This window comes from Culex pipiens, chromosome 3 (assembly GCF_016801865.2).
Source record: "Culex pipiens pallens isolate TS chromosome 3, TS_CPP_V2, whole genome shotgun sequence".
Classification (NCBI taxonomy): Eukaryota; Metazoa; Arthropoda; class Insecta; order Diptera; family Culicidae; genus Culex; species Culex pipiens.
The window spans coordinates 107,282,906-107,299,444 of record NC_068939.1 but is presented as its reverse complement, the minus strand read 5'-3'; the positions used below and the strand labels follow the sequence as shown (position 1 = coordinate 107,299,444).

The 16,539-nt window shown below is 35.3% G+C and overlaps 1 protein-coding gene across 5 annotated transcripts in view; it reads left to right on the top strand.

Moving 5' to 3' along the window:
- The window catches only part of LOC120421017 (protein slit), a 336,997-nt gene that overhangs the window by 313,323 nt on the left and 7,135 nt on the right, over positions 1 to 16,539 (top strand). For 4 of the 5 annotated variants that reach the window (XM_039584168.2, XM_039584159.2, XM_039584150.2 and 1 more), the window contains 9 exons: positions 8,217 to 8,358; positions 8,427 to 8,570; positions 8,667 to 8,882; positions 9,070 to 9,227; positions 9,299 to 9,452; positions 12,673 to 12,891; positions 12,953 to 13,024; positions 13,084 to 13,452; positions 13,513 to 13,728. In XM_039584168.2, the coding sequence (XP_039440102.1) occupies positions 8,217 to 8,358; positions 8,427 to 8,570; positions 8,667 to 8,882; positions 9,070 to 9,227; positions 9,299 to 9,452; positions 12,673 to 12,891; positions 12,953 to 13,024; positions 13,084 to 13,452; positions 13,513 to 13,728 (1,690 nt within the window). Of the gene's footprint in view, positions 1 to 6,771; positions 6,911 to 8,216; positions 8,359 to 8,426; positions 8,571 to 8,666; positions 8,883 to 9,069; positions 9,228 to 9,298; positions 9,453 to 12,672; positions 12,892 to 12,952; positions 13,025 to 13,083; positions 13,453 to 13,512; positions 13,729 to 16,539 lie in introns of those variants that run through there. The other variant, XM_039584173.2, reaches the window with a different exon arrangement.

Below are 16,539 nucleotides of genomic sequence, written 5' to 3'. Positions count from 1 at the left end.
TCCAACTGAAAACGCACCGCACAAATTATTGTATCCCCAATTTGGCAGATAAGTCACGACCCCACCTGATCCGTTTCCGGAAAATGGGGATCACAACAACAAATCGATGTATCAAGCTGTGAGGGGCCACTTGAACCGAATAACACACGTGAAACCTCAAGAGAGCGAGACCGAAAAGTGTGTGTGGGAAAATAAACCGGAACCAGAATTTTCACACAGCAACTCCAACATACACACTCATGAGTAAATTATTTCGGGTAAAAATAATGAAAATCATTAACTCCCCAATATCCGCCACGTGGTTGGATGTGGAAAGGCCTGAGGTGCGGACCTCAAGTGTGGATGTGGGTGTGGGTGCACAAACAGAGGCGTTATTTTCCCAGTAATTTGATTTTATTGATCGAACAGGACGTGCCGAGAGCACAATAATGGGGCTGAGGACGAGCGAACAGCTCACAGATAAGTGTACAATGTACATATTATATGCATTTTGTATATGCCACAAGTTTGAACACTCGATTGAATTTACAAAAAAAAAAATGATAAAAAGTAAAAGGTATAACCTAAATCGTTAATATCTTAAAGGAAACTTGAATTATTTGTAAAAACCTTTTTTACTATAATCAAAAACTACTTTATCAAAATATTGCTTTGAAATCACGATCAACCTCCGGCCCGTGATGCCATTGCACAGTGGTCCAGATCGCAAAATTAAGTGGAAAATGGATTTTCCGAAAAATGGTGACGTTTTGGAGCTTTGGTGTCTTCAGAAGAGTTGTTGCAAATGGAAAGGGGCAACTTTTGGTTTGGTTCAAAATTAGGGTGGTTCACGATTAGGGTGATTTTGAAAATCTAACTTTTCAGGAATATTTTTGGGAATTTTTTTGTCTTCTAGAAAGTTGATGGGCTTGCCAATCCAAGCAACTTTGTCGAAGACACCAAAATTTTATCTCGTAATCTACGCCTTCTATGACCAAATTTATAAAAAGCATCTGAGCAAACCTTCAAAAATCAGTTTTTTGAACGTGGCAATTCAGGGTTAACTTTTAGAGAAAAGTGATATTCGGAGCACTTTTAGAGCTCTACAAAACAAACATTTTCATTTTTTGACATGTCAATTTGGACTTAAGGGTCAAAAGTTACAGCCATTTTAAGGTAAAAAAGATGCAAATTTAAAACTTAAATATCTCAAAATGGCGCAAGCCAAATTTTGAGCACTAGGTTGCATTTGAAAGAAGAGATCTAGCACTACAAACGCTGAAAAAATCTCAGGGGTGTTTTTCTTTAAACTTGAGATATCTTCATTTGAAAAAGTCTAATTTTCAAGGGAAAACCATATGGGACCACCCTAACGAAATTCGAAAATTGTCCAAATATATGTTTTTCCATGTAATTTTGCCCGCTAAATCTGAATCTGCCCTCAGAATTGAGCCAAAATGTCAACAAATCGATTTTTGGTCATATTTTGGGTTTAAATGATAATTTTACATGGAAACCCAAAATATGACCAAAAATCGATTTGTTGACATTTTGGCTCAATTCTGAGGGCAGATTCAGATTCAGCGGGCAAAATTACATGGAAAAACATATATTTGGACAATTTTCGAATTTCGTTAGGGTGGTCCCATATGGTTTTCCCTTGAAAATTAGACTTTTTCAAATGAAGATATCTCAAGTTTAAAGAAAAACACCCCTGAGATTTTTTCAGCGTTTGTAGTGCTAGATCTCTTCTTTCAAATGCAACCTAGTGCTTAAAATTTGGCTTGCGCCATTTTGAGATATTTAAGTTTTAAATTTGCATCTTTTTTACCTTAAAATGGCTGTAACTTTTGACCCTTAAGTCTAAATTGACATGTCAAAAAATGAAAATGTTTGTTTTGTAGAGCTCTAAAAGTGCTCCGAATATCACTTTTCTCTAAAAGTTAACCCTGAATTGCCACGTTCAAAAAACTGATTTTTGAAGGTTTGCTCAGATGCTTTTTATAAATTTGGTCATAGAAGGCGTAGATTACGAGATAAAATTTTGGTGTCTTCGACAAAGTTGCTTGGATTGGCAAGCCCATCAACTTTTTAGAAGACAAAAAAATTCCCAAAAATATTCCTGAAAAGTTAGATTTTCAAAATCACCCTAATCGTGAACCACCCTAATTTTGAACCAAACCAAAAGTTGCCCCTTTCCATTTGCAACAACTCTTCTGAAGACACCAAAGCTCCAAAACGTCACCATTTTTCGGAAAATCCATTTTCCACTTAATTTTGCGATCTGGACCACTGTGCATTGCATCCAGCCCGCGACTGCCTCTGAAAATTGTTCAATAACTAGCTCTTGAGACCCTTCACGAAAAGTTATTATTTATATTTAATGCAATGAAATTGATACAGCTTTGTTGATTTTATTTTGAATAAACGTTCCATGAGTTAAAAAAAAAATAAAAGTATCTTAAAGGTTTTAAATCTATTTTACAATTATAGCCATAAAGAATTAGGTAAAAATCAATACATTGCAAATTCCAAGCTATTTTTGACAAAGAACTTTGTCCTAAGGTTTCTATACGGGGTGTCAATCCAAAATTTTCGCGAAGCGAAAACGTTACGTGACGAATTCCCCTCTCGGCCAATTTCCCCTCTTTTTGGTGCACGCTGGTTGGTTGAACAAACGTTTCCCAATCAGTCAATATAGAGACGTGAGATTGATGTATCTAAAATCACCCCCACTCTTCTCATAATTTTCGGATCGTCGACGCGGCAAAAAGCGAATAAGGAGATGTAGGAGAATGGGTGCAAAGAGGCGGGGCATACGTCCCCGATCTAAATTAACAAAACGCGGCTCGGTCGGTCCCGAAAATTCAGTCTGTTGCTGGCCTTCGACGAGAACACATCAGAAGCAGATGGCCTGGTGGCCCGTTTGCAGGGAGCAGATAGCCTGGAGGCATGGACACGCCAAGACATGCCAGCCGGCATGAGCGGGAATTGGAATTGGCCACCACTTGGAGTGGCCGGAGGCCCCGGCGGGTGTTCCGATGGGGGGACATTTGCCGAACCATAAGAATTGGGACAATATGGGTATCAAACTTTAGGGTTTTTGATACTGGATATGAAATTTGACATTTCGGCAGTAGTGGCCACAATCCGGAGTGGCCGGAGGCCCCGGGGATGTTCCGATGGGGGGACATTTGCCGAACCATAAGAGTTGGGGCAATATGGGTATCAAACTTTAGGGTTTTTGATACTGGATATGAAATTTGACATTTCGGCAGTAGTGGCCACAATCCGGAGTGGCCGGAGGCCCCGGGGATGTTCCGATGGGGGGACATTTGCCGAACCATAAGAGTTGGGGCAATATGGGTATCAAACTTTAGGGTTTTTGATACTGGATATGAAATTTGACATTTCGGCAGTAGTGGCCACAATCCGGAGTGGCCGGAGGCCCCGCGGATGTTCCGATGGGGGGACATTTGCCGAACCATAAGAGTTGGGGCAATATGGGTATCAAACTTTAGGGTTTTGATACTGGACATGAAATTTGACATTTCGGCAGTAGTGGCCACCACCTGGAGTGGCCGGAGGCCCCGGGGATGTTCCGATGGGGGGACATTTGCCGAACCATAAGAGTTGGGGCAATATGGGTATCAAACTTTAGGGTTTTTGATACTGGACATGAAATTTGACATTTCGGCAGTAGTGGCCACCACCTGGAGTGGCCGGAGGCCCCGGGGATGTTCCGATAGGGGGACATTTGCCGAACCATAAGAGTTGGGGCAATATGGGTATCAAACTTTAGGGTTTTTGATACTGGACATGAAATTTGACTTTTCGGCAGTAGTGGCCACCACCTGGAGTGGCCGGAGGCCCCGGGGATGTTCCGATAGGGGGACATTTGCCGAACCATAAGAGTTGGGGCAATATGGATATCAAACTTTAGGGTTTTTGATACTGGACATGAAATTTGACATTTCGGCAGTAGTGGCCACCACCTGGAGTGGCCGGAGGCCCCGGGGATGTTCCGATTGGGGGACATTTGCCGAACCATAAGAGTTGGGGCAATATGGGTATCAAATTTTAGGGTTTTTGATACTGGACATGAAATTTGACATTTCGGCAGCAGTGGACACCACCTGGAGTGGCCGGAGGCCCCGGGGATGTTCCGATAGGGGGACATTTGCCGAACCATAAGAGTTGGGGCAATATGGGTATCAAACTTTAGGGTTTTTGATACTGGACATGAAATTTGACATTTCGGCAGTAGTGGCCACCACCTGGAGTGGCCGGAGGCCCCGGGGATGTTCCGATAGGGGGACATTTGCCGAACCATAAGAGTTGGGGCAATATGGGTATCAAACTTTAGGGTTTTTGATACTGGACATGAAATTTGACATTTCGGCAGTAGTGGCCACCACCTGGAGTGGCCGGAGGGCCCGGGGATGTTCCGATAGGGGGACATTTGCCGAACCATAAGAGTTGGGGCAATATGGGTATCAAACTTTAGGGTTTTTGATACTGGACATGAAATTTGACATTTCGGCAGTAGTGGCCACCACCTGGAGTGGCCGGAGGCCTCGGGGATGTTCCGATGGGGGGACATTTGCCGAACCATAAGAGTTGGGGAAAAATGACTGTTAAACTTCTGAAATCTGTTTCTGGAAATTTAGAATAACTATTTCGTAATCAATTAGAGCCCTGAATAGGGCAGTTCAGCTCCACTTGCAATTTTCATCCCCTTAGTTCGATAGGACGTTGATATTATGTCTTAAAACTTTACAAATCAAACAGCCTGTTTCAGAGCCACGAAATAGACCACAAAAGAGTTGTCTTGTGTAATTATAAGGGAATCATGGGGAAATTTGGATCGGACGTTCTAATCGAAAATTTCAACAATCATCTAGCAAAGTTCTTTGTCATACTGGTCATGTGTAACATAACCACCTGCACCTTTTTTTAATATTCAAGATGTTTAATGTCTCTTTTTTTATTATTTCAAACCTTCTATAATTTCTTTTAATCAAAAAAAAATAATCTTCTAAAACTCTATGAATAATCTATCGGTTGAAGTAGATTTTTTCATTAAAAATTTCGGAAATATGTATTATTTTATTTCTCCCCTTTTTACATTGCTCCCTTATTTTTTGGGTAAATTAATTAGAATTTGTATTAGTATTCAGGGTAACGTAAACGTAAATTTTAAAATCCTCCTACTACCCTCAGATCAAATCTTTACATTTAAGTGAAACTATAAAACGAAAAAAACTAAATTAAAACATGATTTTTTGATGATTTTGAATTTGGATTTACCTTTTAAAAAATCAAAAAAAAAATCTTTTTCTGAATGTATCTAAAACTTGTTTGTTGTGTCAAGAGCATTTTTACTTTTCAATGTTTTGAATAATATAGAACTGATATTTTTAATTTTTCATTGCAAATAAAACAAAAATCAATGTTTTTTTTATCATTACAAAATATATTAGAGAATTTAACAAATCGTGTGAACCCTCTACTGCCATTTTTTTCGATTTTTTTTAATTCTCCCGTGTTCAGGATGTCATTTTGAGCAACTTTAGTTCTACGAAAAACTTGATTTTCTTGTTTCGTAGTTCGTAAATGTATAGTCTGAGACACTACAAAAATTACTGCATCCTTCTTTTTACTTAAAATATAGGAAATGTTAGTAAAAACACAACCAAAGTTAACCCCTAAAAAAATGAAATTTTTTAAAACATTGGCAAAGTAACATAAAACAAGTAAAACTTCCAACCCTAAAATTTTCTTAATTCTCAAGAGTTCTTCTTTCCAATGCTTTTTAAAGATCGACAATAGAGACCTAAAGCCTTGTGCACAATTTAATGTACAACGGTAAAAAACATGATAAAAAAACATTTTATCACTTTTTTTTTCATTTTTATGCAAAAAAATAATAATTTTCAAGACAACATTTTTTCGATGAATCAACTATGGTCCCCTTGGAATGAACTGTCAAAAAGGGCCCAAAGTTTAAAAAAATAAATTGATTTAAAAATCAATTTTAAGTCCTTTGCGGTCGTACAAAGGGTCGTTCTTCTCAGAAAAAATAGCTTTATCGTTGTGAACAATAATATCACAAATTTAAACGTAATTTCAGGACCCAATTGGTTGAAAATCGATTTTTGACTATTTTTAAATGGAAGCCCGTCGAGAGGAGCATTCTAGCAATTTCCATGTATTTTTTTTATTTTCGTCACAAAAAATTATGATTAAAAATGGTCCGGACGCCACCGCTTTTGGTAAACCAAATTTGTCCCGCAGGGCCAAAAGGTTGGGCACCCCTGTATTAGACTATGACAAAAAAACAAACAACTCGCAACTCGAACTCGCAAACAAATCAAACGTTTGCAGGATGTGTTAAGGAGCTATTACACTACCGTAAACAAACTCGGCCTTTTTCGTGTTTGAAAGTTTGCCAAACTCGCAAACAAGGCAAAATGTATGCAGGCTGAAGTTTGTACAAACAAATCCAGGTAAACAAACAAAGCAGGCAAATTGGTAAACTGTCAAAGAGTGCGAGTTTTTTTGCCGTAGTGTAACAGCTCCTTTAGCACTTTTTTCTATTTGAGATACAGATTATCGAATGTGCTATGTAATAGCAGTTTTCTATGGACAACACCCAAATTTGTATTGAGACTTTTATGAAGAAACTAATGATGCAAAATGGCTTATTTGAACATTAGGAGTAGATGGGCTTTTTTTTGCGAAGTTCAATAGAGCTGCTAATATGCTAATTAATTGTATAACATAGTTCAAGATTTCTAGCGAACAAAATTGTGACGAACTGCTGATATGTTACAAGTCCTATTGTCTGTGATCGTTCGGGGAGCTGTGGGGGAAAACCGCGGAACCGGAAGCGGGCAATGCACGGCCTGCTCTCGCTCAAGCACGGAAGGTTCTGGTTATGGGTGAAAAATAAATTAACATTTGCATATTCATGAGTGTCACGTACATATCCGGATGGAAAATTATTGCCCGATCGATCTCGCTTGGTTTTTTCCCCATTTTTCCCCTTTCATCCAGCCAGGGAGGAAGCGTGGAAGGAAATCAACTACCAGGGAGCCAGTTCAAGCGGAACCGACTTTGTGGACCATGTGGTCGTCACTGGTCCCGTGTGGGTGTGTGTGCGTGTCACTTTTGGCGACCGAGTGGGGGTGAAAAATCTTTCCCAAACATGATCGTTTTTTTTCTCTCTCTCGGCTGCTTGTTGCAGTTGCAGTGGTTTTGGCTTGGGAACAAAAAAGTGTTATTATGCGGCTTTAATATTGTCCACCGAGTGTTAAGCCAACGATAACAAACAATGGAGATTGAGCGGTTTGTGTGTGTGTGCTCGTACGTGCGTGTCGGTGTTGACATAATAAAGGACGATAAATTGAAAGGTTTTTCGAATGAGTTGCAGTTTTTTTTTAATGCACTGAATATAGAATGATGGAAATTTTCACCGTTTTAATTCAAAATCAAAATATAAGATTTCAAAATGTCAAGTTAATACTAAATAATAGTTGATACAAATTTTGAATATATAAGTTGAACCTTCTTGCATAATATTTAAATTAAAGCTTCGATTTTAATTAATTCTCAATTCTGAATACTATTTCGAAACTTAATGCTTTTAGGTACTCTGAAACTAATGTCTATCTTCTAACGAAAAGGAGGATTGTAAACCCGTTTTTCTAGCGTATCACAACACTTTTTCATTGGAATAATGAAATTATCATCAGGAATTTCAATTTTTCACATTTATGCGTAGGGGAAATTTTCGTCTGTTTGGCAGGTTAAGCACTCGCTCCTAACTCCATCCAAATAGCTGATTTTCACTATTTAAACAACTAATTTTGCAAAACTTTTTAATAGAAACTTGCTTGCTCACTTCTTATTGAGCTATTTATCACTCCATTTCAGTTGATAACGCTTTTAAATAGCTTTAATTGAATGTCAATGTTCTGACCTGCCAACATTAGAGGCACGCTGGAATTAGATGCTGTTCCCCTACTTGACAGATAACAACAGCTTTCGAATAAAAAAAAACAATCCACCTTTCAGAAGATTTTGAACCTTGCTGATGGTTCTTCATAAATCTGAACGTGATAAAGCTATAAATTGTTCCATCTTCATGCCAACACCTTCCAGCGCATTCCAATGCACATATCAATGGTTTCTGATTTTCTATTTCACACCTTTTTTTTCTCTTCCCCTCACAGGACTCACCGAGAACGCACCAATGGAATGCGGTGGCCGCAGCCTGTGCCCCCACCCGTGTCGGTGTGCCGACGGTATCGTGGACTGCCGCGAGAAGAGCTTGACCAGCGTTCCGGCCACGCTGCCCGAGGACACCACCGAGCTGTAAGTGGTTTGCCTTCTGTCGAGAAAAAACTCGTGGGTTAATTGGAAAACCATTGCTGTTATTTCAGGCGATTGGAGCAAAACTACATTACGGAAATCCCACCGAAAGCGTTCGCGGCCCACCGGAGGCTCAAACGGATCGACCTCTCGAACAACAACATCTCCCGCGTGGCTTACGATGCCTTCAGTGGCCTCAAATCGCTCACTTCGCTGTAGGTTTCGTCCGGCTTTCATCCGTCCTACCCAGCATTATCATAAATAAATAACTTTATTATCCTTTATTCTTCCGCGCGGCTACCCCACGGCAGTGTCCTTTACGGAAATAAAATCAAGGATCTGCCGGCGAGTGTTTTCAAGGGATTAACGTCCCTGCAGCTGCTGTTGCTGAACGCGAACGAGATAACCTGCGTGCGGAAGGACGCCTTCAAGGATCTGCAGAATCTGAGCCTGCTCTCGCTGTACGATAACAACATCCAGACGCTGGCCAACGGCACGTTCGACGCGCTCAAGAGCATCCAAACTTTGTAAGTCAATGTTCCTTCGTAATCCGTTCATGTAAAACGGTTAGAATCCAATTTTCAATTTGTTTGCGATTGTTTAAATTTGTGCCGCGGTCGTCGCTACCTTTTGGCGACACTGCTGTCCTCGTCGCAACATCTGTGACTTTTCCCCCCACCCTAAAAACAAAATCCCGTTGTTCCCTTTTTACAGACACTTGGCACGTAATCCCTTCATTTGCGATTGTAATCTCCGGTGGCTCGGCGACTATTTGCATCAGAACCCAATTGAAACGAGTGGAGCCCGCTGCGACTCGCCGAAACGCATGCAAAGACGCCGCATCGAAGCGCTCAAGGATGAGAAATTCAAATGTAAATGACCGGGACATAATTGATTCAACGACACGGGGCACGCCTGAATTTATGCTTATTTGTTTGTTTAGGTACGGAAGATCACGCCAAAATCAAGTATGCCGGCGAGTGCCGCATGGATCAGGAGTGTCCGGCGGCGTGCCACTGCGACAGGACGACGGTGGACTGCTCGTCGCGCGGACTCAAGGAGATTCCGCGGGATATTCCGCTGTACACGACGGAGCTGTGAGTATTTTTATTTTTTGATTCATACGTTCACTTTGCCTAGAAGTGACGCCAAACCAAACCTGCTCAGACGCGAGTAAAGGGGGCATCTGTCAGATTTGAGTGAATTTCCCTCATGGTACCGTAAACTGGGGTGACTTTGATAGCCCGGGGTGACATTGATAGAAATTTGATTTGGCCACTAATTTTGATACATCCAATGTAACAGTCACATTTTTGCATATATGTTCGATAATAAGCTATCTCTTAATGCTTACATACTCAAAATTCTCAAAAATGTTTAGATATTAATTTGACGGGCATTTGAAAAACCTATCAAAGTCACCCCGGGCTATTAAAGTCACCCCAGTTTACGGTATGTTCATTTGAGGGCTAGTTTCGTACTGAGTGCCGCACTCAGAGCTGTAGAAGTGTTTTTTTTTTAAAGAAACTCGCGATAGTTCCGCATGAGTTCATGTCTGAGTAGGTTCTTTAATCATGTCTGAGTAGTAGGCTTAGTGATTTTTCACGCTCGAAAATTGCAAATTTCACGGGGACCTCAATTTCAAAACACCGAATTTCACGCAAATTTCGCGGAACGTGAAAAAAGTTAAAATAACTCTGAAAATTTTATGTTTAAATCACGAAAACTACTTTTTATGCGTAATTATATGTTATTCTTCGATAAACTAAAAAATCCACACTAAATTTGAGCGTGACAAAAAATCCTTCAAATTTTCAAAAAAGTTTCAACCTGTTTTATGGATGAGCTCTATATATTTTTTGAAACAATATGTAGGGCATTCGTATTCTCATTTACAGAACTGCTTCACTGCTAAAAAGTTTTCGCGCATTTGCTTCTGTTTTATCATTTTATTTAATTTCATATCAAAGCAAGATTTAACAATCTTGTCCAGCCAAAAAGAGTAAAATAATTTGAATTTTCTGCGACATTTACTGTCGTTCTACGCATAATTTTCCCATGTTAAAAAAAGGGCAACTGAGAAAAACGCGATTGAAATTTTTCGATCGATTTCTGTGTTTCTACGCATAATTGTCCCGTGAGTCCCTATTCGCCCTGTTTGTCCCTAATCACCCCGGTTAACATTTTATCACCCTTATTTATAATCCTCTTAGAGCTAAACAGGTACACAAGATGAAATGCTTCTTAAACTCATGATTTCGTGATAGAAAATACTTGGTGGGACACTTATGCGTAGAAGTTCAACGATGGGATAAACAGACTTGGTGTTGTTTACAATGATTTTCTGAACAAAGTATTAGATTTTATGTGTTTTTCTGAAAATATACGTAAAATTATTACTTGTGATGTTTCAATGCATTCCGATGCAATGGCGCACTGCAAATGTTAATAAATGACAAGAAGAGTGCTAGGCGTCATCTAACCTAAGGCACTCTCCAGGATCCCTTCGAAAGATTGGCTGCGCTAGGGTCTGATTATTAAATATACGTAAAATTAAGCTTAAAAATGATAAAAAGTCAGAATCGTCCAAAAATGACATGGGACAATTATGCCTAGAACGGCAGTTTAGCACATAAAAAAATTTTTTTTTGAGGTTTTCATCTCACTTATCAAAAACTGAATTTAAAATCAAAAGGCAATAATAATGTTATCTGTAACAAATGCAACATTATTATTGTAAATGAGAACAGAAAACATAAAAAGTAGTATTTTTTAACTTTCACAGAAATCATCAACCCAAATAAGCAAATATCGTTAGGACTCAGAAAGAATCTGAAATGTTTTAAACAGTTTTAAATAAATACTCTTCATTTTGATTTATTTTATTATTTTTTTTGTTTCAAATAAAATAGCAGTAAAATTTTTATTGCAGCGAACGAAGATATTACTAAATTTAGTTAGTTTCTAAAAGAAACTGAACAATTCTTCAAATGATACATATCATGGTTTTCAATTGAATACTTATAAAATTTACTTAAACAGTCTTTATGGATGATATATTTATTATGTTGTTAGTTAAAAAAAATGATTTGAGGAAATTGATAAATTTCACGAATTTCTCGCCGTCAACGAAATCGTCAAAAATCACTAACCCTGCATTAGTAATTGAACCAAGGTATTCATTTGCTTAATCATACAGTAATTCATTCCTATTTGAGTCTGATAAATTATTTTAAGAAATATCGTTACAAATCCCCACAAACATAAAATTTCACGGGATTTCGCGGAAAAAGCCAAATTTCGCGGATTTCACGCTGTCCGCGAAATCGTGAAATTTCACTAACCCTACTGAGTAGGTTCGGTTTTGGCGAAAACTGAGTGATTTTGAACGTGCGTGTTCCCTGCAGTTGCAGCAACACTAATTAAGGGAAATATACCCTTTCTAATCAAACACCTATCTTAGTCATATGGAGAGTTCGATGCTCGATTAAAGCTCAAAAATGCTATTTAGGCTATAAACTTATCAGTAACAGCACCACCTCAAGTAAGCACGCAAATTTTTGCCATTTACTGGCCAAATAGATCAAATTTAATGCACTTTTGATCATAATTTCTATTTTGCGAGACCATTTCTCAACATTTTGTTGGCACACACGTCCAAGATGAGAGGTTAACTGCTTAACGAAAGTCGCCATCAATATCAAAGCGCTCAAGATATGAAATTGTTTCCAACTACCGGCAATATGTTCTTTTGCACATTAGTTAGCCACTCACTTGAAAAATAATCCCGAAACATGTAAATGATTAGCAAGCGCCATCAAAAAAACAAACGCGCTAAGTCTTTTTACGTTTCAATTTTGACTACCCATTCCAATCGAAGGCTGAAGAAACCCGAGCGAGAAGCGAAGGCAAATAAAGAACAAAGGGTACACCACCAACAACGCCTGTTGGTGTGAGCCAGAAATACCGTGAGTGTTCGCTTAAAATTTCATCACAATTGGCAGCACTAAGCAGACCCACGAGAGCGCTGGAAGAAAAAAGAACTAAGCTGAAAATAGAAAAATGGGCGTGGCCCAAAGCATTCTCGTCTGATTAGAATACATTTGGGAAATTTTTTTTTTTTAATGCTTGTAAAAGGAATAGAATAACTTTTAGTAAAAGTGAAAATAAACAGAATTGTTCACAAAAAGTTGCTCTACTCGTTGGTGTACCTGGTTTTAAAAAATTTCAGAAGCACTATTAGCTCATGATGTTTTTGAAAAATTGTAAGACTCAAAAATGGCTAAAACCAACTCAAATTCTGCCACCTTTATTCAGCCTGCTTAATGACAACGAGCTGAACCGCATACGGTCGGACGGCCTGTTCGGACGGCTCCCCAACCTGGTCAAGCTGGATCTGCGCCGCAACCAGATCTCCGCCGTCGAACCGAACGCGTTCGAAGGTGCCACCAAGATTCAGGAGCTGTTCATCAGCGAGAACAAGATCCCCGAGGTGCACAACAAGATGTTCCTCGGACTGCACCAGCTCAAGACACTGTGAGTTCAACATGACGTGGTAGTTTGCTTCAGATTTGTTAAATAAATTCTTGTTTTACAGATCGTTGTACGATAACCTGATCACGTGCGTCATGCCCGGATCGTTCGAGTTCCTGTCTTCGCTGACTCAATTGTAAGATTGAAAAGATTCTGTTGTAGAGTTTCGATTGATAACATCCCATTTTCTCGCAGAAACCTCGCCTCGAACCCTTTCCGTTGCAATTGCCACCTCGGCTGGTTCTCGGATTGGCTCCGGAAGAAGCAACTGGGCGGACCGCCGGCTCGGTGCGCCTCCCCGGCCAAGGTTCGCGACGTGCCCGTCAAGGATCTGCCCCACTTTGAGTTCAAGTGCACCTCGGACGCCGACCAGGGCTGCCTGGGCGAAGGGTACTGCCCGCCGTCCTGCACCTGCACCGGAACTGTGGTGCGCTGCTCGCGGAACAAGCTGAAGGAGATCCCGAAGAGCATTCCGTCGGAGACGACCGAGCTGTATCTGGAATCGAACGAAATCTCAATGATCCAAATGTCCCGGATCAGCCACCTGAAGGCGTTGACGCGACTGTAAGTTGGTTTTGGGTAACGATTTGGGGCGTAATTTTGATTGATTCCGTTTTTTCGCAGAGACTTGAGCAACAACAAGATCAGCATGCTGTCGAACCACACGTTTGCCAATTTGTCCCGGCTGTCAACGCTCATCATCAGCTACAACAATCTGCAGTGCGTGCAGCAGTACGCGCTGGCCGGGTTGAAGAACCTGAAGGTGCTGTCGCTGCACGGTAACCACATCTCGATGATTCCGGACGGGTCGTTCGCGGATCTGCAGGCCATTACGCACATGTAAGTAAAGAAACAAGCGACGATTTGGTCTTTTAACATTATGGCAATTTTGGAGAAATGGCAACACTGTGTTTGATAGGTTTTGCATTTTACTATATTTACCGAATCTACATTACATTATTGTCTTATGCAAGTAGAACAAACTTTTTGGTATCCTCAGCAAACGTCAATTTTAAGAATTTTAAGAATATTTAAAATTTTAAGCATTTTAAGAATTTTAAGAATTTTAAGAATTTTAAGAATTTTAAGAATTTTAAGAATTTTAAGAATTTTAAGAATTTTAAGAATTTTAAGAATTTTAAGAATTTTAAGAATTTTAAGAATTTTAAAATTTTAAGAATTTTAAGAATTTTAAGAATTTTAAGAATTTTAAGAATTTTAAGAATTTTAAGAATTTTAAGAATTTTAAGAATTTTAAGAATTTTAAGAATTTTAAGAATTTTAAGAATTTTAAGAATTTTAAGAATTTTAAGAATTTTAAGAATTTTAAGAATTTTAAGAATTTTAAGAATTTTAAGAATTTTAAGAATTTTAAGAATTCTAAGAATTTTAAGAATTTTAAGAATTTTAAGAATTTTAAGAATTTTAAGAATTTTAAGAATTTTAAGAATTTTAAGAATTTTAAGAATTTTAAGAATTTTAAGAATTTTAAGAATTTTAAGAATTTTAAGAATTTTAAGAATTTTAAAATTTTAAGATTTTTAAGAATTTTAAGAATTTTAAGAATTTTAAGAATTTTAAGAATTTTAAGAATTTTAAGAATTTTAAGAATTTTAAGAATTTTAAGAATTTTAAGAATTTTAAGAATTTTAAGAATTTTAAGAATTTTAAGAATTTTAAGAATTTTAAGAATTTTAAGAATTTTAAGAATTTTAAGAATTTTAAGAATTTTAAGAATTTTAAGAATTTTAAGAATTTTAAGAATTTTAAGAATTTTAAGAATTTTAAGAATTTTAAGAATTTTAAGAATTTTAAGAATTTTAAGAATTTTAAGAATTTTAAGAATTTTAAGAATTTTAAGAATTTTAAGAATTTTAAGAATTTTAAGAATTTTAAGAATTTTAAGAATTTTAAGAATTTTAAGAATTTTAAGAATTTTAAGAATTTTAAGAATTTTAAGAATTTTAAGAATTTTAAGAATTTTAAGAATTTTAAGAATTTTAAGAATTTTAAGAATTTTAAGAATTATAAAATTTTAAGAATTTTAAGAATTTTAAGAATTTTAAGAATTTTAAGAATTTTAAGAATTTTAAGAATTTTAAGAATTTTAAGAATTTTAAGAATTTTAAGAATTTTAAGAATTTTAAAATTTTAAGAATTTTAAGAATTTTAAAAATTTTAAGAATTTTAAGAATTTTAAGAATTTTAAGAATTTTAAGAATTTTAAGAATTTTAAGAATTTTAAGAATTTTAAGAATTTTAAGAATTTTAAGAATTTTAAGAATTTTAAGAATTTTAAGAATTTTAAGAATTTTAAGAATTTTAAGAATTTTAAGAATTTTAAGAATTTTAAGAATTTTAAGAATTTTAAGAATTCTAAGAATTTTAAGAATTTTAAGAATTTTAAGAATTTTAAGAATTTTAAGAATTTTAAGAATTTTAAGAATTTTAAGAATTTTAAGAATTTTAAGAATTTTAAGAATTTTAAGAATTTTAAGAATTTTAAGAATTTTAAAATTTTAAGATTTTTAAGAATTTTAAGAATTTTAAGAATTTTAAGAATTTTAAGAATTTTAAGAATTTTAAGAATTTTAAGAATTTTAAGAATTTTAAGAATTTTAAGAATTTTAAGAATTTTAAGAATTTTAAGAATTTTAAGAATTTTAAGAATTTTAAGAATTTTAAGAATTTTAAGAATTTTAAGAATTTTAAGAATTTTAAGAATTTTAAGAATTTTAAGAATTTTAAGAATTTTAAGAATTTTAAGAATTTTAAGAATTTTAAGAATTTTAAGAATTTTAAGAATTTTAAGAATTTTAAGAATTTTAAGAATTTTAAGAATTTTAAGAATTTTAAGAATTTTAAGAATTTTAAGAATTTTAAGAATTTTAAGAATTTTAAGAATTTTAAGAATTTTAAGAATTTTAAGAATTTTAAGAATTTTAAGAATTTTAAGAATTTTAAGAATTTTAAGAATTTTAAGAATTTTAAGAATTTTAAGAATTTTAAGAATTTTAAGAATTTTAAGAATTTTAAGAATTTTAAGAATTTTAAGAATTTTAAGAATTTTAAGAATTTTAAGAATTTTAAGAATTTTAAGAATTTTAAGAATTTTAAGAATTTTAAGAATTTTAAGAATTCTAAGAATTTTAAGAATTTTAAAAATTTTAAGAATTTTAAGAATTTTAAGAATTTTAAGAATTTTAAGAATTTTAAGAATTTTAAGAATTTTAAGAATTTTAAGAATTTTAAGAATTTTAAGAATTTTAAGAATTTTAAGAAATTTAAGAATTTTTAGAATTTTAAGAATTTTAAGAATTTTAAGAATTTTAAGAATTTTAAGAATTTTAAGAATTTTAAGAATTTTAAGAATTTTAAGAATTTTAAGAATTTTAAGAATTTTAAGAATTTTAAGAATTTTAAGAATTTTAAGAATTTTAAGAATTTTAAGAATTTTAAGAATTTTAAGAATTTTAAGAATTTTAAGAATTTTAAGAATTTTAAGAATTTTAAGAATTTTAAGAATTTTAAGAATTTTAAGAATTTTAAGAATTTTAAGAATTTTAAGAATTTTAAGAATTTTAAGAATTTTAAAATTTTAAGAATTTTAAGAATTTTAAGAATTTTAAGAATTTTAAGAATTTTAAGAAT